This window comes from Salmo salar, chromosome 24 (genome assembly GCF_965601325.2).
Source record: "Salmo salar chromosome 24, fSalSal1, whole genome shotgun sequence".
Taxonomy (NCBI): domain Eukaryota; kingdom Metazoa; phylum Chordata; class Actinopteri; order Salmoniformes; family Salmonidae; genus Salmo; species Salmo salar.
In genome coordinates, this window is record NC_138314.1 from 31,605,843 (window position 1) to 31,630,743 (window position 24,901).

The window sequence follows — 24,901 nt, forward strand, 5'->3', positions numbered from 1 at the left end:
AAATAAAAGCTGAAAGAAATCAATCTCTCTACTATTATTCTGACATTTCACATTCTTAAAATAAAGTGGTGATCCTAACTGACCTAAGACAGCGAATTTTTACTAGGATTAAATGTCAGGAATTGTGAAAAACGGAGTTTAAATGTATTTGGCTAAGGTGTATGTAAACGTCCCACTGTATATATATATTAGCAAAAATCTGCCGATTAATCGGTAGCGGCTTTTTTTGGTCCTCCAATAATCGGTATCGGCGTTGAAAAATCATAATCGGTCAACCTCTACTAGTTGGTACTCTGGGAGAGGTTTTCTCTTCTCAACTGTTTATATTTGGGCCAAAGTACAGATTTAGTCGAAGGGGTGTAGTTCTCTTACTTAACTTTGTGTCAGGGGCAGCTAAATTAGCTATTTGGAAGACACGAAAGAACAGTATTCAGTGACAGGGGTCTGTTGACATGGTGGGCATGCTGGAGGGGATGTTGGCATCAAGACAGAGGGTTGAGTTTGCCTATTACAAACTGGTTAATAACATTAGGCTGTTTATGAGCATATGGGGTTTTCAGAGGTTGTTGGGTTTAGTTACTGTGGAGGAAGATTTGGTGTTGTGTTTTTAATTGATGTTTAACCATGTTTTTGTTTGTTTGAGTGTTTATTGTGTAATGGGTTCCAGCTCTCTCTCTGTCTCTGTCTCTCTGTGTGTGTTTGGGACTCCATTTCTCCTAGCGCCCAACCACCTCCAGTGGAACGTTATGAAATAACACAAAGCCTGAAGGAAAACACAAACAAAATAAATGAAATGAGCAGCAACATAAATTACATCATAATCATGACAGGGATCAAAATATTAAAACAAATCATGTGTGATCATACATTCAATGCATACCTAATTGTAAAACATCCCCCAAAAGTAGAAAGTAGGTCCCAGTTGCTGGTAGACATCAGTGCTTAGTAGAGTTAGTGGGATCAACAGCACTGAGTGGTGGGTTAAGGTCGCTGAGTGAATTAGTCCTTCAGTGCAGAGGCAGGTGGAAAGATACAGTACCATTCAAAAGTTTGGACACACCTACTCATTCAAGGGTTTTTCTTTATTTTGACTATTTTCTACCATTGTAGAATAATAGTGAAGACAAAACTATGAAATAACACATATGGAATCATATAATAACCAAAAAAAGTGTTAAACAAATCAAAATACATTTTATATTTGAGATTCTTCAAAGTAGCCACCGTTTGCCTTGATGACAGCTTTGCACACTCTTGGCATTCTCTCAACCAGCTTCATGAGGTAGTCACCTGGAATGCCGTTCAATTAACAGGTGTGCCTTGTTAAAAGTTAATTTGTGGAATATCTTTCCTTAATGCGTTTGAGCCAATCAGTTGTGTTGTGACAAGGTAGGGGTGGTATACAGAAGATAACCCTATTTGTTAAAATACCACATTACGGCAAGAACAGCTCAAATAAGCAAAGAGAAATGGCAGTCATTACTTTAAGACATGAAGGTCAGTCAATCCGGAAAATGTCAAGATCTTTGAAAGTTTCTTCAAGTGCAGTCGCAAAAACCATCAAGCACTATGATAAAGCTGGCTCTCATGAGGACCGCCACAGGAAAGGAAGACCCAGAGTTACCTCTGCTACAGAGGATAAGTTCATTAGAGTTAACTGCATCTCAGATTGGAGCCCAAATAAATGCTTCAAAGAGTTCAGGTAACAAGCACATCTCAACATTAACTGTTCAGAGGAGACTGCGTGAATCAGGCCTTCATTGTTCGAATTGCTACAAAGAAACCACTACTAAAGGACACCAATAATAATAAGAGACTTGATTGGGCCAAGAAACACGAGCAATGGACATTAGACCTGTGGAAATCTGTCCTTTGGTCTGATGAGTCCAAATTTGAGATTTTTGGTTCCAACAGCTGTGTCTTTGTGAGACCACAGAGTAGGTGAACAGATGATCTCTGCGTGTGTGGTTCCCACCGTGAAGCATGGAGGAGGAGGTGTGATGGTGTGGGGGTGCTTTGCTGGTGACACTGTCTGTGATTTATTTAGAATTCAAGGCACACTTAACCTGCATGGCTACCCCAGCATTCTGCAGCGATACGCCATTTCATCTGGTTTGTGCTTAGTGGGACTATCATTAGTTTTTCAACAGGACAATGACCCAAAACACTCCTCCAGGCTGCGTAAGGGCAATTTGATCAAGAAGGAGAGTGATGGAGTGCTGCATCAGATGACCTGGCCTCCACAATCACCCGACCTCAACCCAATTGAGATGGTTTGGGATAAGTTGGACCGCGGAGTGAAGGAAAAGCAGCCAACAAGTGCACAGCATATGTGGGAACTCCTTCAAGACTGTTGAAAAAGCATTCCTCGTGAAGCTGAGTAGGCCGTCATTGTAAATAAGAATTTGTTCTTAACTGACTTGCCTAGTTAAATAAAGGTAAAATATTATTATTTTTAAAGCTCGATCAGAGAATCCCAAGAGTGTGCAAAGCTGTCATCAAGGCATGCTACTTTGTGGCTACTTTGAAGAATGTCAAATATAAAATATACACTTTTTTGGTTACTACATGAATCCATATGTGTTATTTAATAGTTTTTAATGTCTTCACTATTATTCTACAATGTAGAAAATAGTAAAAATAAAGAAAAATCCTTGAATAAATAGGTGTGTCCAAAATGTTGACTGGTGCTGTAGATATACTATATTTTATATACACAGGAAGGGTGTGAATGGATGTGAATGTTAAAGGGTTTACAGCGCAGAGCTAAACAGTACTATAAGCATTGTGCAAGTATTCAACGCAATTTAGAGACATACACATTCAGGTAGTTACACACACGTCCAACCGGTCTTCACTGGGTCTTTCTACACAATGTCATCTTTCAAAAGAACGCTTTGTCTTTTCAGCTCATGAACGGATGGGGTAAAATGATAGTATTAAACAACAGTAAAAACATAAACATATTCATTTCAACTTCCAAAGTCACCTTTAACTGTTTTTCCTCTCACCGAGGCTTAACCACGACATGTAAAGACATACTGTCATCACACCCCAAAAAACAAAACAACATTCTTCTTCTCAGACTTTTATGGCTGACACACAACGGTTTCCCCCTGGCTTGTTATTGGAAATGAATCGAAGTCGCAGAACGGGAGCTGCCAGATGATTATTATTATCCATCTGCCTGGGGGTGGAGGAGTGGAGGAGTGGAGGGCAAGGAGCTAGCTAAAAAACCATACCCTCATTGCCATCAGGTTGATAACTGGAACAGTAAGGAGGGATTGGAATGTTTTTTGTTCCTTGTGTCGAAACCATCCACTGTCTTAGACAGAAGAGCAGCTGCTGCACAATCACACAAACATGTTACACAACCTAGGTGTCCTAGTGGCTCACGGCAGCCCCATCAAAATCTTCGGAACATCATTCTCTGGCCACGGCCCTTCCTTGCCAACTCACCACACCTGTATCCATCTCCACTGATCGTGTGTGTGTGTGTGTGTGTGTGTGTGTGTGTGTGTGTGTGTGTGTGTGTGTGTGTGTGTGTGTGTGTGTGTGTGTGTGTGTGTGTGTGTGTGTGTGTGTGTGTGTGTGTGTGTGTGATGGTGATTCACTCTTTAAGCTTGGCCAGCGATAATGATTCATATTTGGAGCAAGGCTGGTGATGACATGCGTATCCATGGCAACAGCATGCAGTGGGCTACTGGGGCCGTCTCCCTCCTGTGTCATATTGCAGTCCTCCTGAAAACTACTCAATGCCACTCAACACTGCTTGACGCAACTCAATAACATCCAATAGAACTCAACACTACTCCACACAACTTAGAAACACCGGACCCTGATCAACACAACTCAACAACACTGAATACTTTGATACTCATCAACACAAATTAGTATTTCAGTCAATTGGTAGACATCTGTCCCAGTTAACACTAATTTACTACTTAGTATTCAATAGTACCTTCACTGAAAGCTACTAACTGCAGCTGATTTCTCCCCACTAGGGAACACTCAGTACTAGAACACCACGCCACACACACACACACACACACACACACACACACACACACACACACACACACACACACACACACACACACACACACACACACACACACACACACACACACACACACACACACACACCCCCCCCCTGACTGAGCGCTTGAACAGTGCTGCTGACCTGTGTGATGGGAAGGCCCAAGACTCGATAGGCCTAACAGAGGCATCTGCTTCAGACAGACAGGCCTGAGATCAATCGATCAATGAAGCTCTATCTGCAGTAGTGCAGTTCCCAATAGCAAAGCCCAGCGCGCTGACTAGACCTGTTACTGCACAAACACGTTGTGGTGGTGAACTGGAGGTGGAAAGAGGAGTACCTCAGAGCAGCATGACACACATCCGCTCGATAAATACAAACTAATTAACATGGACTGAATTACAGGACATTTACAATGCAGAAAATGATCAAGGTCCAAGATAAAAGCATCGATGAAAGAGGGGCCACCAATAGGGGTGAGCCTAGGGCTGTTGTGGTGACCGTATTACCGCCACACCGGCTGTCACGAGTCATGAAGACAGTCAAATTCCACGTGACCATTTAGTCACGGTAATTAGGCTTCTCCAAGCTCTGATGCTGCTGATGGTCATTAGTAGTCTACCAAACTTGCTAGCTGCCTGGTACTCAGCACTCTACTGTCCCTCTAATCACTCTGACATCAATGCAAATGTATTCGAAAATCTAATCAAACACTTCATGAGAGACCATGAGCTCATGTTGTGCAACACTTCTATAGGATGTGCAATTGCGTGAGAACACAGAGTGATGGCCTCTACTACAAAGAGGAGGATCCCATCAGCTTTCTGTAGACTAGGACTACTATATTTATTTACCAACTTTCCTAATATTAAGCACATTGTTTATCTTTACAACAGGAGTATAGCCTACCTGGCTGGCATGAAAATGAACCACAGGAAAATCGTCCTCCATTCGCTATTTAAGTGCATTGATGACATGTATTTTCTCCCGCTGCCCCTGTTTCAAGACAGGTGCATGATAATGGTCCATTCTAAATCAAAACAAATTTCACACATATATTATTTAGTATATGTAAAGACAAGATTAAATCAAGAATAGTCTGCTGGGTGACAATATTAGCCTATCACTTGAGAGTTATATATCATCACAGAATAACAAACAGCCTTTTTTTGCGACTTTTTCGATTCATAGTCGCACACCTCATGTAGCCTAGCCAATACGCCTATATGTTTTGATAAGGTTTGTACCACAACTAAAGTGGCCAAATAACTTGTTAAAATGAAGCACATTAATCCGCTTTACAAGGAGTGTAGAGGCTAACTGGCATCCATAAGCAGCGCATGAGTTTTAAGTTTGGGGAAGATCATTTTCACCATAAAAATGCATCTTTAGAATAAAAGCATTACATGCATAATTGCATTTGCAGTCAATTTTGATAATGTTTTTTTCCCGCTAATGGAAAATTAGTGATTTTAGCCTACTGCCATGTGCGCATTGCTGTGCTTATAATGTGAAGACATAGCCTAATAGATTATCAACATTTGAAGCTAAACGTTCTGATCTGTTGCGTCAGCTAAATTGTGTAAAAAAGTTTTATATTTTACCTATATTTAACTAGGAAAGTCAGTTAAGAACAAATTCTTATTTTCAATGACAGCCTAGGAACAGTGGGTTAACTGCCTTGTTCAGGGGCAGAACGACAGATTTTTACTGTCTACCGTCAGCTCAGGGATTCAATCTTGCAACCTTTCGGTTACTAGTCCAATGCTCTAACCACTAGGCTACCTGCCGCAACCTGCTAGTGGTTGTATTGATTTGTGATCTATTGCACCCCACGATTGTCCCAGACTTTGTTTGGAATATTTATTTATTGCACGGAACAGAATAGGTCGACTTTTGTACAATGGGGGATAGTAGATTGACATAGGCTAGTGCTTTTGCTGTTCTTTAGGCCTACTCATCTTGTTGGCTGACAAAAAGTAAATGTGGACAGTTCTTCCAATATCTTCAATATGCGCATCGGAATTGGATAAGGACGTGCGCAGTTGCGTCCCCGATGTGTCTGTCTTCACTTGTAGCCTGTGAGAAAGACCCGATCATGTAATGGAGAGCCATGTGAGTGAGAGGCGCTTCGGATTGCGCAGCACTCAGGGAGAAGGGCACAACGCAGCACTCCGGGCCGCAAAAGGCATGGATTTTCTTAGGGTGCATTACGGGGATGCCGCTGTGAAATGCGAGGCATTATCAAGTGCTTGTCAGATTGTGAAGGAGAGACTATTGAAGTGTGAACAGCCTGCGCAAAAAAAACAAAGCAGAGCTCATGCCTTTCAAGCAACTTTTTCAATCATCATTAGAGTTTCATCATGTAGCCTTGCAATGTATTAAACATCGAAACATATAGCCCAACGTTTGTAGAACAACTAAAGTTACATGAATAACTCTAAGTTAAGCATGTGAGTGTACCTATTTATTTTCACTCAACACAGAATAGCCGCATGTGTGCACTCAAATCGTTTGGAGAAAATATTTATATTTTATTCAGCTTTGTTCAATTGTATTCTTCATACTATAAAATAATATAAACAAATGACATGGAATTCTAAGCAAATCTTGTCTGCTAAATGAACTAGTGTAAAACATAGATGTTCCAAAGGTGTACATCAGTGGCTTGTAGGCTATGTGTGGAAACCAGGAGATGATACATGTGTTTATGTTAATTAACGGTCAATTACCGTGACACTGGCTGATGAAATGTCTTGACCTCCACAGCCCTAGGTGAGCCCAAGTAAAACTGATGGGGTCTATACTTGTCTTGACCTCCACAGCCCTAGGTGAGCCCAAGTAAAACTGATGGGGTCTATACTTGTCTTGACCTCCACAGCCCTAGGTGAGCCCAAGTAAAACTGATGGGGTCTATACTTGTCTTGACCTCCACAACCCTAGGTGAGCCCAAGTAAAACTGATGGGGTCTATACTTGTCTTGACCTCCACAGCCCTAGGTGAGCCCAAGTAAAACTGATGGGGTCTATACTTGTCTTGACCTCCACAGCCCTAGGTGAGCCCAAGTCAAACTGATGGGGTCTATACTTGCAAACATTACATTTTTTTAATGTATTTAACCTTCGCATCAGCCAATTACAATCGTCGACGTAGTTGCAAGTGATAGAACGCTACATTGTAGCTGGTCCCATCAGATAACCTGGTACACGTTAGCCCTATGCTAACCTCACCAGCTGACCATGATTATTTCCTGTAACAAATTCTGCATCAGCCTATCGAAGATCTTAAATTTTATATCCACCAACCAATGGCATTTCTTAGAATAGGTCAACTTGGCCACCAGATTTGGTTTACTTTTGTTCCGCTTGGTCTGTCTCCAGTGTACAGGAGAGTGACAATATTGCATGATGATGCATCCTCGACTAGGCTACTAGCTACTAACGTTAGACAAAATTCAAAACGTTTCTGCATATATGATAAAATCCCACGTTTTTGCTCATCTGTTTCACACAAATCCATGTGCCTTTACGGAAAAAAAGATAAAGGAGGTCTATACAACATTCAGTTTATCGTACATCATAAAAAATAAATAATATTAAGTCAAAAAACCTTATGGACTTGTCAAAAAGCTGTCATGTACCATCTTCATCATTGCTTCCTGGTGGCACACACTGCTAAATCGGTTGACTTTAAAACAACAGTACACATTCTGTGTCACGTCCTGACCAGTATAGGGGTTATTTGTTATTGTAGTTTGGTCAGGATGTGGCAGAGGGTATTTTGTTTATATGGTTCGGGGTGGTGATTTATGTAGTAGGGTGATTGATTTATTATTTCCGGGTTTTGGTCTATGTTCTATGTTTTGTATTTCTATGTTCTTTCTGGTTTGTTGTATTTCTATGTTTAGGTTGATGGGGGGTTGGACTCTCAATTGGAGGCAGGTGCTTTCTCGTTGCCTCTGATTGAGAGTCCTATATATGGGTAATTGTTTGGTTTGGTGTTGTGGGAGATTGGTTCTTGTTTTGCCTGTATGAGCATGACAAGACTGTTTTGTTGTTCGTGAGTTCTTCGGTTTGTTATTTTGGTGTTCTCTTTATTTTAAAATAAATACAAGATGAGCATCCACATTCCTGCTGCGTTTTGGTCCTCTATCCCCGACGACAACCGTTACATTCTGCCCCTGAACAAGGCAGTTAATCCACTGTTCCTAGACCGTCATTGAAAATAAGAATTTGTTCTTAACTGACTTGCCTAGTTAAATAAAGGTAAAATATAAACTATATCTGTGGGTTAGAGCCCCCCTTGCATCAAGCATTTTGTTAAAGAAAACACTGTTCACTGCTGGTCCTCGATGCTAGATTCAAATAACGCATATGTGACTAAGTGGATATTTACAATAACGCATATAAATGTAAGTGTAGCCTACACGTCTATGTAATATAGCCTATAATAGTGACGATTATTTATGTAGCAGTGCCAAAAGCCTACACGTCGGTCTGCAAGAGGGACTCCAACAAGAAGTTTCTCATTACATTTATTCTTCTCTTCTCAACACATTAATACAATAAATGTAATTCTACATTTGAAAGGGGGAAAAAACTAATGTGGGATTTGAACCCTTGCCACAATCTGTGACAAATATGAGGAGCTAGGCCGTGCTCTTTCCATGACAGATTGACCAGGTGAATCCAGGTGAAAACTGGATTTTTAAGCCTTGAAGCAATTGAGACATGGATTGTGTATGTGTGCCATTCAGTGGGTGAATGGGCAAGACAAAATATTTAAGTGTGATAGTAGGTGCCAGGGTTTGTTTCAAGAACTGCAACAGTGCTGGGTTTTTTCACGCTCAACAGTTCCCTGTGTGTATCAAGAATGGTCCACCACCCAGAGAACATCCAGCCAACCTGCCACAACTGTGGAAAGCATTGAGTCAACATGGGCCAGCATCCCTGTGGAATGCTTTCGACATCTTGTGGAGTCCATGCCCTGACGAATTGAGGCTGTTCGAGGGTAAAAGGGGGGTTGTGCAACTCAATATTAGGAAGGTGTCCTTAATGTTTTGTACACCGTGTATATGACCAGTCAGTCAAACACAAGTGATCTAGTACCAGAACGTACCGTTGGACTTCTGTTATGTGTTCTTTCATAAACAAGTGTTGGATCACGTCCAACTACGTCAGTGATTTTAATTGGCTGATGCGCATTTTGAGACGGAGGTCCAGGTTAAAGCTAAACTTTTTCTAATGTTTGCACGTATGGCCCCAGTATGTCATAGAGCCAGGAGTTTATCCTTTCCTATGTGGCCTGAGCAGGAAAAATTGCTCTAGAAGGTGGAAGAGAAGGTTGTGACTAGGCCCTGAGTTAATACTCCAACGCACTCAGCGACAACAACACATTTCCTGTCGCTATGGGAGAGGGAAGAGATCTGCTGTTGCCTGTCCAGTCGGCACATCTCTCATACACACATTGACCTCTGACCCCTCAAGTGGGCACTTTATCTGTGATTGACCAAGGAGAGACAAGTGACTTCAAACTCCCACAGGCTGTCACAAAAGCATTCCACACGTCTCAAGCACTCAGGGGGAACATTGTGTGTGTGTTTGTGTGTGTCCCCCTGCATCATGTTTGTGTCCTCCCAGGCATTGAACCCAGGTCATTTGCATACTTCCATATGGATAGCCTATTGAGCTAAAGTCTACATCAGCTCTGGGAGCACAAAACTTCCGTTCTTTGGCAAGGTTACTCATCGCCGTTGTGCCTATGGTCGTCTGGAGACCTATGGAACCATGGGCCCTGTTCTGTACAGATCCCCAAAAAGGTAGTGCAGGGAGTGAGGGAGGTCCATGAAGGCAGGAATGGAACAGGGCCTAAGTGTGCTCTGCAGGAGGAGGAGAACACGCAGCGTGAGCATGGTCTGTCGAGTCCTATCAGAGATACTTCTGACCTTGAGAGAGATGTATTGATCATCCGGCACTCTTCCAAACACAGAGAAAACTGATACCTGCCTTCCTGAATCATTGATAAGCATACAGTGCTCGCTCCCTCTCTCTCCATCTATCTATTTTTTTCTGCTGCTCTTCTCTCTCTTTTTTGCCATTCCAAAGAAAAGTTCATTATCAAACCAACCAAGGTTGTTTTAAAGGTCCAATGCAGCTGTTTTATCTCAATATGAAATTATTTCTGAGAAACAATTAAGTACCTTACTGTGACTGTTTTCAAAGAGCAATTTCTCAAGCAAGAATTTTACTAGGACTGTCTGGGAGTAGGGAGTGGAAAACTGAAAACTAGCTGTTATTGGTAGAGAGGTTTGGAACTCTATTTCTTATTGGTCTATTACCTAATTTAATGCCTAGTGATGTCACCATGGAAGGCCAAAACTCCATCCCACCAAAATGTCACAGTGTTATTCCAACCTTATAGTGTGGAAATATACACTCAGTGTACAAAACATTATGGATATAGACTGACTAGGTGACTCCAGGTGAAAGCTATGATCCCTTATTGATGTCACTTGTTAATTCCACTTCAATCAGTGTAGCTGAAGGGGAGGAGACAAGTTAAATCATATTGTTTAAGCCGTGAGACAACTGAGACATGGATTGTGTATGTGTGCCATTCAGAGGGTGAATGTGCAAGACAAAAGATTTAAGTACCTTTGAACGGGGCATGGTAATAGGTGCCAGGCACACTAGTTTGAGTGTGTCAATAACTGCAACGCTGCTGGGTTTTTCACGCTCAACAGTTTCTCATGTGTATCAAGAATGGTCCACCACCCAAAGGACATCCAGCCAACTTGCCACAACTGTGGGAAGCGTTGGAGTCAACATTGGCCAGCATATCTGTAGATTGCTTTCGACACTTTGTAGAGTCCATTCCCCGATGAATTGAGGCTGTTCTGAGGGCAAAAGGGGGTGCAACTCAATATTAGGTAGGTGTTCCTAATGTTTTGTATACTCAGTGTATATAAAACACAGAAATATCACGTATTTGATTGCACTGGGCCTTTAAGGGTCAGAGGAATTTCAAACAGGGTTAGGTCTGTTTTCTCATGTAACAACATATTTGTAAAGACCATTTCAGACAGATACTCTAATTAAAATGTATTTTGGCAAACAAACACAGATTTAGAACATTTGACCAATACCTGACAAACTTGTTTTTCTGTGATGCCCAACACACACACACACACACTCCTATTAACTCTTCTACAGTGTGTGTATGTGTGTGGTGTGTGTGTGTGTGTGTGTGTGTGTGTGTGTGTGTGTGTGTGTGTGTGTGTGTGTGTGTGTGTGTGTGTGTGTGTGTGTGTGTATGTGTGTGGTGTGTGTGTGTGTGTGTGTGTGTGTGTGTGTGTGTGTGTGTGTGTGTGTGTGTGTGTGTGTGTGTGTGTGTGTGTGTGTGTTGTGCACCGAGGAATCCAGAGAAAGTGTGTCTAGATGTCTCACATTCTCCTGAACAGTTGACTGAGCACAAACAGAACAGGGTTCAATACGGTCTCTTCACACATTTTGTCTGTTGTGTGTGTGTACATTAGCTAAATGTTAGTCGATTGGGAAAGTGTTTTGCTTTACACTTGCCTATGAGCAGGCTACATTACATACAAGGACTGCAGTGAGAAGGAATACAAGCCCCTTGTGAAGGCAGCACTTCTTTAGCCATGCACAGTAGGAGATCACTCAGTCTTCACTTTGCTCCAATGTGTCTTTATAAAGATGGCGGTATGTGGGTCATAATAGTGAAAGTGTGTGTCTTGGGCATTTCAAGTCTCCCAGACTTTTTATTTTAGTGTGGATCATGATTTTGAGTGACAGGAGTGTCACTTCCTCCATCAGAAAGGAGAGAATAGAAACTGCAGTGAAGAGACAGAGACGCGCGGTGAAAGTTCCTGCAGGCAACGCTGAAACTCCAGCTAACTTCCTGTTCAGATACACACAATGCTGAAACTCCAGCTAACTTCCTGTTCAGATACACACAACGCTGAAACTCCAGCTAACTTCCTGTTCAGATACACACAACGCTGAAACTCCAGCTAACTTCCTGTTCAGATACACACAACGGTGAAACTCCAGCTAACTTCCTACTCAGATACACACAACGCTGAAACTCCAGCTAACTTCCTGTTCAGATACACACAACGCTGAAACTCCAGCTAACTTCCTGTTCAGATACACACAACGCTGAAACTCTAGCTAACTTCCTACTCAGATACACACAACGTGAGCGCAGAAAAGCACACACACACGTACAGAGGAAGGAGAGGAATTGACGCCTCCATTGGAACCTCATCCTCCACTTCCGCAGAGGAAAGGAGATACCACTTCTCCCCCTCGCTTTCTTTCACACCCGTCCCCCTCAGAGGGGCAATAAATCAATCGGCACCAAAATAACTGACCACACTGAGGCAGCCCTGGCCTTCAATACTCCTACACACACAATCTGATCCAAAATACACACACTCAGGTCGGAATTCAATCCATTGCAGATAGAGGATTTCAGGATAGCGTTCAAAAGGCATTTTTGAAGGCATAGTCACACTTTGATCCTCATATAATTTCCCAGTATGGTTAATTATTAGTACAAACAATACAACATAAGCGATTTGAGTGACAGTCAGTTTACACCTCTATTGTTATTCCTAATATCAGTTAGTATCTAAATCCTCTTCAGTCCCTCTGCGTTATACAATAGCAGCATCAGTAAAGACAGAGACGAGCTACAGTGCAGCGTTATCTGCATGGGCGGATGATTAGTATGGAACAAGGTATAGTGAGACATTGAGACGGAGATCCACATGCATGTTATTCACTAGAAATGTCTGAGTACCTCTTTACCACCATTCAGACCCCACTCTATGGTTTTATCCCAAATGGTACCCTACTTCCTATACTGTGCCAGTGCCAGAATAAGTGCACTATTTAGGGAATAGGGTGCAATTTCAGATTTGAGAGAAAGACCCTGTCTTTCTATGCTAATGATTGACATAGGCTACAGTAGTATACTGTGTAAAGGGACTTACCTTTGATTCCAAACTTTGAGTTTCCCCCGAATTTCAAGATGACCAGCATCAATAGAAAACCCATGAAGGCTACTGCTGCAATCCCTACGACCACATATACCTGAAAGAATGACATAGCTGTTGAGCCAGGACCACCACTACCACTCCAAAATACAATGTGTCACAGTGTGTAGCCTACTACCACCAAGATACACCTACCATATAAAAACATGAAATATAAAACTTAAACACACTGTCAACCCTAAACATACTAGATAGTAGTACTACTACTAAAAGTAGTGGTAAAACATATTGAATAAAAACATAAACAAAATGTTATAAGCACTGCTCCCACAACAGTTACAGGCTCCCACAAACACACACAGAAAGAGGTGACTTAGAGTGTGACTTACAGCAACTCTGTCTTCTGGTGGCTCTAGAGGTGTGTCCTCTGTTTTCAAAGAGCAGAGAAGACAGCAGATGCTACAGTATCCCTCATTTCTAATGAAGTTGATGAAATGTCCCTGTCCCTGTGGGTAACACCTTACTTGAGGGGTACCCACATAAGCACTTCATAACAATATTTGTATTATGTCTTGTGGTTGTTGACATAAGCATGTGCTACTTATGAATGCAGTATATATGGGTTAGGTAATGAATGTGTTATGAAGTCCTTATATAGTTACCTTTCAAGTAAAGTGTTCCCTCTGAGTGTCAGAGTGACATAGGCCTATGTACTTGTTAACCTCTGCTGTGTGATTGGATAATGTGAAGGCAGAGTAACTATACCTGTAGTTGGGTCTGTGGTGCCCAGATCCAGAGTGTGAGGAGAGGGAAGAGAAAAAAAACAATTAACACTCAATAACACAAAAAACAAACCTCAGGTATCAGTCTTCAGAGTACTTCTCAAGTCAATCATCTTCACTGTCAGGACATCTGGTATTCATTCAAGTAAAGAACAGTGAATGATTCTCAACAGTTCAATGAGCAATTTAGACAGTCAATGTTGCATGGAAATATTTGAAGAGCCACTCACCATAGTAAAGTGGTTCTGTCACTGTTCCTGTTGGGTAAAATACAAAAAGTACTTGATTGAGAAATAAAGGTCATGGATTAGTTAGGAACTCCCCTCAACTGGTTGTCTAGGTCTAATTGGACACCAATTGAAAATAATTAACAAAAATGAGCAGACACACAGCCCTCTAGGAATTGAGTTTGACACCCCTGTCCTAAGTGTAATTCGACCCCTAGCCCCTACCCCCTAAACACTTGAGTAGATCTGAGAGGATTGGACATATAGGTGTTAGCAATATGGTATTAGCTCCATTTGGCCCTTTGATAGGCCAGGTGGAATTGTTGCCATATTACAATCCAATCCTCTCAGACTGACACAAGTGGGATAGGGGTTGACTACACACCACATACCTCCGTCAAAGGGGTCAAGCATGAAGTGAGCCTCGACGGTCTTGCGGTCTTGTCCGTACTTGTTGCTGGCCAGCAGGGTGTACGGTCCGTTGTTGATGTGTGTGGGGCTGTCCAGCTGCAGGCAGCCGTGGTACTCCCTCTCAGAGAAGTCATGGATCACAGTCATGATGTAGGGTCCCTCATTTACCGGCTCCCCGTTTAACAGCCAGCGGAGATCAGGTTTTGGGTTCCCAGACATACTGAATGGGATGCACCAGTGGTGGTCCGAGTAGGCATCACTCAATTTACTGATGTTAGGGGGAACTGGGGGAGGGTGAGGGGGAAAGAGAGAACGGGTGAGTCAGAAATAGAGAACGAGTGAGTGAGAAATATCGAGGGAGAAGCAAAAGGGGGAATAAAGACAAAACATGGTCCAGAAGAAAAACTAGTCAAGACAACGATATTATTCTCATTCTATTCCCTCCTTGTCTAGAGTCATGTTTGGAACTCACAGAGGATGTCGAGGAAGACTGAGGACTCATTCTCGCCCACAATGTTCTCAGCGCTGCAGGTGATCTTACAGTTGTTGTCCAGTGAAGAGAGGTTATAGAGATGGAGCTCAGACACCTGCCCTGAGGCCTCAATCTGCAGAGGACCATGCAGAGACACAGTGAGTCAGGCACCCACCTCATCCATATTACCAATGCTTTTACACATCCACAACTATTTTGAAACAATTTTGCAAACACAATACCTACTATACAGCTGGCCACGGTCATTGTAAAATATATATATAGTGTGAAACAGTACTGCCGTTAAAGTGTATATTATCCCTGTTCATTAAGAATTGATCTGTTTAAAGGTGTGAATGGTTTATGCCAGGTAAGGGTAGGTCCTTTTAGGATCCCTGTTCACGTCATTCAGGTAGAGCTGTTTGTCTAGGCAACATGTTGATGCTATAGCTCTGTCATATACTCAGACGTGTGAGTTTATAGATGTTTTGCCTTAGTCTTCCTTCGAGCTGAGGTAATTCTGCTACTGGCCAAGTACGTTTGTTTTTCAAGTTAATTCTTTCTGTTAACAAATTTTTCAAAATTGTTCTGCCTTTGTATATTTTGTAAATGCATCTCTGGATCCAGTCTTCTCATCAACGTTACTGTTAAATAAATAACACTTATTTTTGCATCTGCACCTCTGACTAAATAGGATGCCAGATTCTCTGTCTTAAAGAGCGACTGCCCCTAAAAAGCAACTTCTCGTTTTGAAAATGGCCCATGTGACATCAATATGAGTCAGAAAAATGTATTATATTGTCAAAATTGACTACATAGTATAAATAGTAGAATTTTGGTCATAAAGTCAGTCCCGTCCAAAACTGAGATTTGCGAAATGATAATAAAAAAATGGTGTCAAGGAATGAAGGGTACCATAACAGTTTTCCTTGGGTTGGGTTTATTTCAATCCTGCCCACATGCCCACAGCTGGCAGCACCCATAAAGTAATAATCAATTAAGAGCTGATCATAATGCCCATGGTCAATTTGGTTTGACATTTGATATCCCTATAGGGCTAGTTAGGGACCATCACTAAATTATACAATGTACATGGGACAATATTTTAAACGGTCAATAGCTCCCAATTTCAATAACTTAACTTCAAACCAACTGCAAATATAGAAATAATTTAATGAGGAAACTAAAAGTCCCATTTACATCGTGAAATTTATGGATGGTCCCTAACTATCCCCAAATCTATCGAAAGTCAAATGAACTTTGCCACGGTCGCACACCAGCCAGCTGAAGCTAATTGGCTAAATCATTTAGCTAACTCTTCCCACCTGCGAACACATACAAGAGACACCCACATCAAACCACACCCTGAAACCAACTCACAATTGAAATCAGTCATAGCATTTCTTAATAAACCAAATCTAAAACGAGGCCAAATCAGGAAGTGCAGTCGCCCTTTAACAGAAGGAATATGCCTTTAACTGGTGGATTAGTGTTGTTGCTGATGGGTAGGTCCAGGAGTCTTACGTGAGCAGGAACAACTCTGGGCCCAGGTTAGAGGCCCTAGTAACATGGGCACAGAGTTTTTCCCGGGTCAGGTCACGTGGTCAGTAAAGCTCCTGGCCCTACTCATGGGTGCATCTAAAATGGCATTCTATTCCCTATATAGTGCACTACTTTTGACCTAGGGTACCATTTGAGATGCAGCCATGGGATTTTTGGTGGCGGGCGACGGTGGTGACTGACCTCGTTGTAGGAGACGAGTGGGGTCATGTTCCAGATGAGCTCAGGAGAGGGCGCTCCGGAGGTGTTGCATGTCAACACCACATCAGCACCCTCCTGCACCGTCACCTTGGACGGGCTCAGAGTCGCCATGGGAACCACTGCCAATGACAACAAAGGGGAGATTCAATGCAATCTTAAGTTCAAAATCACAGCACAAACACGGCGGTGGTCACACACAGACTACAACTCCATGTGTCTCGCAACTCAGATCAAATTAATTAGACACAGTTTGGAGCCTCTCTAAGTGGAGACAACAACACAACCAAAGGTGGAGAGGATGGGACTGTGACTTGAAGGTGACCCACGTGTCCAATCAGAAGCTTGGCTGCCTCTTAGCCGCAGCCTAATGCATGGGAGCGTCTGGCGAGCAAGGGCCAGTGTCGACAGTCCTGGTTGATAAAATGGACAGATCTCTTATCTCCACTAAGGGACGTCGCCAAGACTCTTATCAGCATGGCAACGCTCTCAATGATTCTAGAACCCAGAAAACGATTCATTTCAGCACTCAGACCATACCATCTGAAGCACCTTACAGCTTGAGCAGTCTCAGTTGCTCTCTTACAAGCACTGCCAGCTGTGGTGTTAACCCTACCCACTCAACAAAGCTACAGTACACTAGTAAAGCACAGTATGCCTTTACAATGTGTCCATCTTTAACAACACACCGCGTGGGCTAAACTGGTTGCAATGGTTGTTTACTGGTTGTAACCAGTTTTAGACACTAGAACCTACAGCATCAACATCCCCAATATAAATATTGGTAGGCAGCAGTGAAGGCCATAGCTTCAGTCAGTCTCAGATAACCTCTGCATCCAACACATAAAAACTACTGCACTGAGCTGTGGATTTCATATAGTACAGGATGACAGAAGGAGAGCGGGAGATATGAACAGAGAAAGAATGACAGAGATGTCCTGAAAAAGAGATGTTGTGTGAGAGAGAGAGAGAGAGAGAGAGAGAGAGAGAGAGAGAGAGAGAGAGAGAGAGAGAGAGAATGTTAGAGAAAAATAGAGAAAAAGGGGGTTTGCAAGGTTCTCATTGTGTCTATCTGCCTGGCAGGCCTGGGGCATCGTACACATGCCTCTCCCTTGAGTCGTCTTCATATGTCACTCACACAGGGGTCCCCCTGCCGTCTCTCCAGGGGCCTGCAAGTAACCGTGGCGATGGGGAAAATAGCAGCCGAATGGAGTGGAGACTGGACTGCCGGATCAATAAGTGTTATCATTGTCGTTATATAGCCTCTGTGCCCCAGAGCACACTGGTACAGGCCCAGGTTCCTCTTTGTTATCAACACACACTGGTGAGTGTTACTGAGTAGAAGGTGGGGAACTGATCCTAGACCAGCTTTGGTTTGTGGGTAATCATAATGGTTTGTCATTATGATACAGCATGTGAATCTAAGGAGAGTTTATTCAGCAAAGCAATTAAAGGGATTGTTTTCAAACATTTTGGCTGGTAATTATACATTTTCAATTAAAGCAAGGGGTTTGTGGAAAAAGATAAGATCCATGTTGTGTGTTTTGAGGAACATCGGGAGGCGTGCGTGTGTATTTTGGGGCCATTACCACAGTGAGGGGGGTTGAGCCTGGTCAGAGGTTTCCGCCCGCCACCCTCCTCTATACATTTGAGCTCCTGAGCATCAGCCTCCTCTCCCAGCCACAGCTTCATCCACATGTTCTCACAAGAACAGTGCAGCGGGTTCCCTGAAAGAATCCTACACACACAGAGAAACACAGTGTTGAATATTGAATCACACACTGACACGAACACACACATGTATGAAGGTATGCGCACACATGCACTAATGTTTTTTAATTCTTTATTTTATATTATCCATGATGGGGGGGGGGGGGGGGGGTGAAAGAATCAACTCACAGATTTGATATGTTTAAATGTCGAAATATCCTCCAATACAGAGATGACAAGTTGTTGTCTTTCAGATTCCTGTCAATCAGAATGTACATTATTATCAATGATTAGTTGAAGGACATATCAAAAATAAATACTAAACGGTACAACCATTCCAGCAACTGTTCTTGTCTGTCTTACAAGATACAATTATTTTTGTAAGAACTGTAGTTTGACCTTCAAATTGAGATGAATTTTGCCTTATAAAAGCCACTCACAGATACTGAAGTTTGAGGTTGTTCTGGAAAGCCAGTCGAGACACATAAGTAAGCCTGCTGTTAGTCACAGTTCTGCAAAGCAAATATACACAAAAACATCATCATATTGGCTAGGATACCGACACCAATCCAATCTGGGCTCCATCATGACCACAAGTATAAGATGTCACATAACAGACTTACAGATTGGTGAGGTTCCGGTAAAAATGCAGGTCTTTGTCATTGATGGATGAGAAGCTACTCTGATTTGCAATATATCTGTTAAAAATTAAATTGGGAAAAAAGGTTAGAGAATAGTAAGTAGTAGGCCTACACTGAACGACAGATGCACGCATATGCAGCACATTTCAAACGATATTAAAAGATGTTGATGTGTTTTTCGGGATGGGAGTTTTTGTTTAAGATTTTTGTCAAGTTCGTTTGGAAATACAGAGGAACCTTCCAATAGACCTTTACTCAAGTCGTCTAATTATTGTCATTTTTAACAGTCTATTATTATATAAACAAAATAAACATTGTTAGGCTACTTGTATTGTATTGTATCTTTATAATCCTATAACGGTGACAGTAGGTGAAAAATATCAAAGGATCGGCTATGGTCTTTAGAAAGACGCTCCCATCATGTCCTCAGTAACATCATGCATTCTAAATGCTGTAGCCCTACTTTTGTTTAAAATAACCCTGATGATTCTCTGTTTGTCTTCAATTAGGCTATGCTAAATCTGAACAGCTCTGAAACGTGGGTGGAGATTAATTTAGTCTAGGCCTATTAGTTTTAGTTCACAATGGAAGCAAAATGGCCTAGGCTATACATTTCTCAGAATTGAAAATTCTAGTCTTTCTAGGCTTTTGGGCCTATTATCGGAGCTGGGGGGTAGTAGCCTATTTGCTAATATTTGAACTAGGCTACTGTATGGGTTTCTGCGGGAGTAGGACTACACCTCTCCCCCACTCCGTTGTGTTTCTTCCCGGGGCCACGGAAGAGCGTCAATCCGTACGGATAGCACCACAACAGTCTCTCACCGTCCAGGTGTCCCCATCTCTCTCACACTGACATAAACACGCGAGCGCGTGTACACACACACCCACACACAGTCTATAATTATTGCTTTTTGTTTGTTTATTTATTTATTTTCCTAAGATCACTCCTGAAAAACTATACAATAGGTTTTATTAGCCAATTCAAATAGCCTAATTACTGACTGAGACTTGACCATTCGATTGAATCTTCAATTCTACTCATATTTATAGCCTAAAACGCATAGCCTTTTTTCACCTCATTATTGTGTGCCAATAAGGCAGGCATGCTATGTCTGTCATATATGTTGGGTCCGGTGATGATGGATCATTGACAGTGACTCACATGTCCGTGATGTTGTCCATCTCCAGCTCAGACTGCAGCACTGGGAAAGCCATGATGCCCCGCTCCTGGTCCACACAGGCGATCCTGGTCCCGCTGCAGGAGCAGGACGCGGGGCAGGCGGCCCCGAGCCTCCACAGTCCCATTAATACCCAACACAACTCCAACAGAGACACCCAGCTACCCCTCCGAAAGGCGCTCATCTCGGCTCCCTCCACGCCCGACCCAGGACAGCTCGGATCAGCCAAGCTCCAGCAGAAAGAGACGCTGTCAGATGCTCAACCCAGACGGGCATGCACCAGCCGCTATCCGCGCAAATGGGTGAGACGATGAAAATGGGTTTATCCGTTCCGCTCGTCTCCACAAGAATGCAGCCAGTCACTCAAAATCACATCGAGACACCGACGTGTGTGTATGCCAAGGATTCCTTTTCGCCGTCTCTCTCTCTCTCTCTCTCCTTTCTCTCTCTCTCTCTCTCTCTCTCTCTCTCTCTCTCTCTCTCTCTCTCCCGCCTCTCAGACAGATGACACTGATAGGCCTAATTCCACACAAAACACCATGTCCTGTGCAGGTCTGCCAGATTCAGAGCCGTGGATGAATAGATAACCAACAGAGACGATGGAGCCGAAAGCACACACCGTTTAGGCTATTGTCACGTTGTTCAGTCAGTGCACTGAGGAAGAGGCGGCGCGCGTACCAGCATCAAAACATATGTTATAGATCGTCGACGCCGTCATGAATACGCCCTCCAGCCATCGTTCCAATTCTACTGCGATTGCTCCAGATGGTCAGGGGTTAAAGCGCTCTCCTCTCCTCCCGGTCATTCACCTGAGGCCTTGTATTTAGACTTGTGTCCTTGTATAACGGACAAATAGCATAAGCTCGAACATGAGAGATATGGGGCTGGGTTTACAGCCTGAGTGTATTCGAATAGAAAGTCGTGTGTTAATTAAAAAACTAAATGACAACACAGCCAGGTGAGCATCTGCTAAAATCACATTTGATGTATCCCACTGGCACAGCGAGGCATAGGGGCACTAGTCTACTCAGTCACCAATCATTCCCTCTTTAGCTGCTGTGTACCTACCTCCATCACCTTATTAAATCATTAGTCTGTATTTCATAACCATAAAGATTTTAGCCAGCGTGTGCACTGAATCAATAACACGTCACCTGACTGCAGCGGAGGGATGTCATTCACCCGCTGGACTCCTTACAAATGGAGTTATAAATCTGCCTCCTTGGCTCCTTCACACCACACACACACACACACACACACACACACACACACACACACACACACACACACACACACACACACACACACACACACACACACACACACACACACACACACACACACACACACACACACACACACACCAGTTCTGAGTCGCGCGCTCTCCCCATGTGCAGACACGATGTGACGTAAGCACTGACGCACAAGATGTAGCCTTGGTCTGAATTGAGGAACATAGACGCTACTGAGCTGTAGCCAATGCGGAGTCGACAGAGGATGCTAACATCCGGAAGTGGGAACTCCGCTCAGGCGTCTTTTTACGCCTACTACGTTAAGGTTAACTGAGATGAATCTGTCTCTACAAATCTATAGGGGTGTCTCCAACTTGGAGTTGGGCATAGTACGGTGCAGGCTATATACAGTGCATTCAGTAATATGTTTACACACGATGTAGCCCCTATAGGCCATAGGCCAGGGTACATGCCATAGCTCAGGTATATGATTCAAATGATGTGCTATATTATTGGCACCTATATGCCAGGTGTCCACCCTGACAGAAACCCCCCCTTCGTGTGAACGCGCACACACTCAATTCTTCATTGCTGCGACTTGCTTGCTAGTTGAGATTTCTGCTCTTCACTCCGTTCGGCACAACACCGGCACTATCAGAATCCGGTCCTGATCTATTTGAGTGTCTACCAGCATTTGTAACTTGAGTCTGATAAATATCTGTACAAAACCGTTAATCTGATAAAACTTGCAAGGACAAGAACATCAGTATCTCTGATAAAATTCAGGAGTTTCTGACTTACTTCTGACTTGACCATGGCATTCTCATCCTATATCTCATTCTATTATATGTCGCAGTAAATATACGTGTTGGAAATTCAAGTTAATATAACATTTCTTTGAAATTCAAGTTAACATAACTTAATTGAAATTCAAGTTACTACAATTTTTCCATGTAATTCAAGTTAATGCAACTTTTCCTTGAAGTCCAAGTCTCAACAGTAAATCAGAAAGCAGGTGGCAGGTGGTAATGACTTGGTCCATTGTCTCTTGGTGGGGCAGATGAGTGGAATATATACCAGTTTCTTGAAATACTTTGCAAATGCAGCTTATTTCTATGTGAAAACTGAAATGGTCTATTCATTCCATTTTAGTAGACACTCTTATCCAGAGCAACTTAGAGTAGTGACTGCATACATTTTCATACTGGTCCTCCGTGGGAACCGGACCCACAATCTTAGCATTGCAAAAGCACCATGCTCTACCAACTGAGACACTTAATCAGATCACATCATCACAAACCACTTGATGTCTCAAAGTACTCAGTTAATGTATTGTGTATTGTCTACAGGTACAAACCTAGATTAACCGCCTATGTACAATACAGTAATGGTTTGTAAGGATGGTAAATTAATACTGAACAAAAAGTGGTTGTTTTCCATGTTATTTGATCAAGAAAAATATTTAATTTGATGTGGAGTTGTGTGTCTTTGCTTATAACTTTGCACCTTTTGATGTAAATGTTTTAGGACAGGGTTTTGTTCTTTCTGGATTCCATTAGAATGACAGTTGCAAAGAAAGGGACAGGGCAACAACTCTTACAATTACAACTGTTGAATCCTGCAAGATACTGTTCTTAATTATACAACTACCTTTTTTTGTCAAAACTGGAGAAGCAGATTTTTTGGGGGCCCACGCAATAGATGTCTATATCGTCCGCTAATACTAGTAAAGGCCCAGTGTACTACCTTTGTTTCAAATATTATAAATATATTTTTAGTCAGATTTTTCAGGGGGTGCTGTAGCACCCTCAGCACCCCTACTTCCCTCAGCACCCTCAGCACCCCTACTTTCAGCACCCCTACTTCCCTCAGCACCCCTACTTTCAGCACCCCTACTTCCCTCAGCACCCCTACTTTCAGCACCCCTACTTCCCTCAGCACCCTCAGCACCCCTACTTTCAGCACCCCTACTTCCCCCTACTTCTCAGCTAAATGTAAATCTAGCTGAGACTATGTTCACGGTAAACACTGCATTATGTCGGCTCAATCTGAATTTAACTTTACATTTCTATAGCGGAATCTGTTCCGCTTCAGTTTTAGAGCCAAGGTGAGTTTGTGGTTCTGGCTCTTACACCGCAACTGTTTAACCGAGTTGGTGTGTGCAGTTTTATAGCTAATCTACACATTTTGCTATGAGGGTGAGATAAAATGTTGCTCTTCTAGAGTTCAAGGATTCTTGAAAAAAAGTATTGTTGGACAATAATAAAAAAATAAAAAATGTATTTTATGGTGAATTAAGACATATTTGTGGAAAATATTGTCCTGTTTTTCAAGAATCCTTGAACTCTAGAAGAGCAACATTTTATCTCACCATCATAGCAAAATGTGTAGATTAGCTATAAAACTGCACACACCAACTTGGTTAAACAGTTGCCTTGTTAAAAGGCCTTGATCGTTTAATAATAACATTAGATTATTCAAATATGTAATACAAATCTCCAAACTTATTTTTGTTTTGTTTCATATCACTATTAAATGCTCCAGAGCTAATTTTGTTAGCATTTTGGAATGTTTTTCTAGATTTAGAACAGAAAACAACGTTTATAAAGCAAACATCCCTTAGGTCAGAAAATACTTCAATTGTTTAAGCATTATGTTGCAGAACAGTAATTACAATACTAGTAAATATTAACAAAGAAAATCGATCTTGGGGGGGTTACCCATCAGTTGACAAGCCACTGACGGAGATGACGACAGACACTCAAAACAGACATATTTTTGCCTCTAAAAATAAAGTTCAATACAAACATTTGTAGAATATGAAAAATTCTTTATTTGAAAATCCCCAATAAAAAATAACCATTCTATGAGATCTTTCAGCACTATGACGGAGTGGATGTTAGACAAAAATCTGACAGAGTTGATGTTTTACGGAGTTGACAAAAATGACATTTTTCTTCTTCATTCAAGTCGTATACACAGTAGCAATTTAGTTTTTCTTCAGTTGTTTTATGACTCTGAAACCTAAATAAAAGTAACATATTTGAACCAAAATTCATCTTCTAATTTCATCTATCAGGCAGATGGAGTTGACAGTTTATGATTGTGACCATGGTGATTCCAATATTGTTTGTTTAAATCTATCAAAACTAGAGAACTTTGCAGACCATCAGTGGTCTTGTTGCACTTCATGCAATGAAGACATGAATAAAGAGTCCTTAAGATATAACTGACCCTGCTCATTTCTGATTCATTTAGAATTTTAACCAAATCTCCAGACACATCTTTTAGGAATCAAGGTTTTGGATAAATACATTTTAACACTTTTTATTTGGCAGAGTTTAACATTGGGATCGTTTGCCCCGGACTGTGGCATTTCCAGGCATAGAGCTGACATGGAAATGAATAATATTGAAGTACAAAGAAATACAT

At 42.1% G+C, this 24,901-nt stretch overlaps 1 protein-coding gene across 2 annotated transcripts in view; it reads right to left on the reverse strand.

Moving 5' to 3' along the window:
• Positions 1 to 21,466, reverse strand: part of ntrk2a (neurotrophic tyrosine kinase, receptor, type 2a) — a 54,156-nt gene extending 32,690 nt beyond the window's left edge. The window contains exons 1-12 of one of the 2 annotated variants that reach the window (XM_082968648.1): positions 20,222 to 21,466; positions 19,042 to 19,116; positions 18,859 to 18,930; positions 18,608 to 18,676; positions 18,298 to 18,446; positions 16,694 to 16,830; positions 14,951 to 15,083; positions 14,460 to 14,762; positions 14,071 to 14,091; positions 13,824 to 13,835; positions 13,448 to 13,485; positions 13,056 to 13,155 (exon numbers count right to left, since the gene is read on the reverse strand). In XM_082968648.1, the coding sequence (XP_082824774.1) occupies positions 13,056 to 13,155; positions 13,448 to 13,485; positions 13,824 to 13,835; positions 14,071 to 14,091; positions 14,460 to 14,762; positions 14,951 to 15,083; positions 16,694 to 16,830; positions 18,298 to 18,446; positions 18,608 to 18,676; positions 18,859 to 18,930; positions 19,042 to 19,116; positions 20,222 to 20,421 (1,309 nt within the window). In that variant the 5' untranslated portion in view covers positions 20,422 to 21,466. Of the gene's footprint in view, positions 1 to 13,055; positions 13,156 to 13,447; positions 13,486 to 13,749; positions 13,836 to 14,070; positions 14,098 to 14,459; positions 14,763 to 14,950; positions 15,084 to 16,693; positions 16,831 to 18,297; positions 18,447 to 18,607; positions 18,677 to 18,858; positions 18,931 to 19,041; positions 19,117 to 20,221 lie in introns of those variants that run through there. The other variant, XM_014172161.3, reaches the window with a different exon arrangement.
• Between the last annotated feature and the right edge of the window lie 3,435 nt (positions 21,467 to 24,901).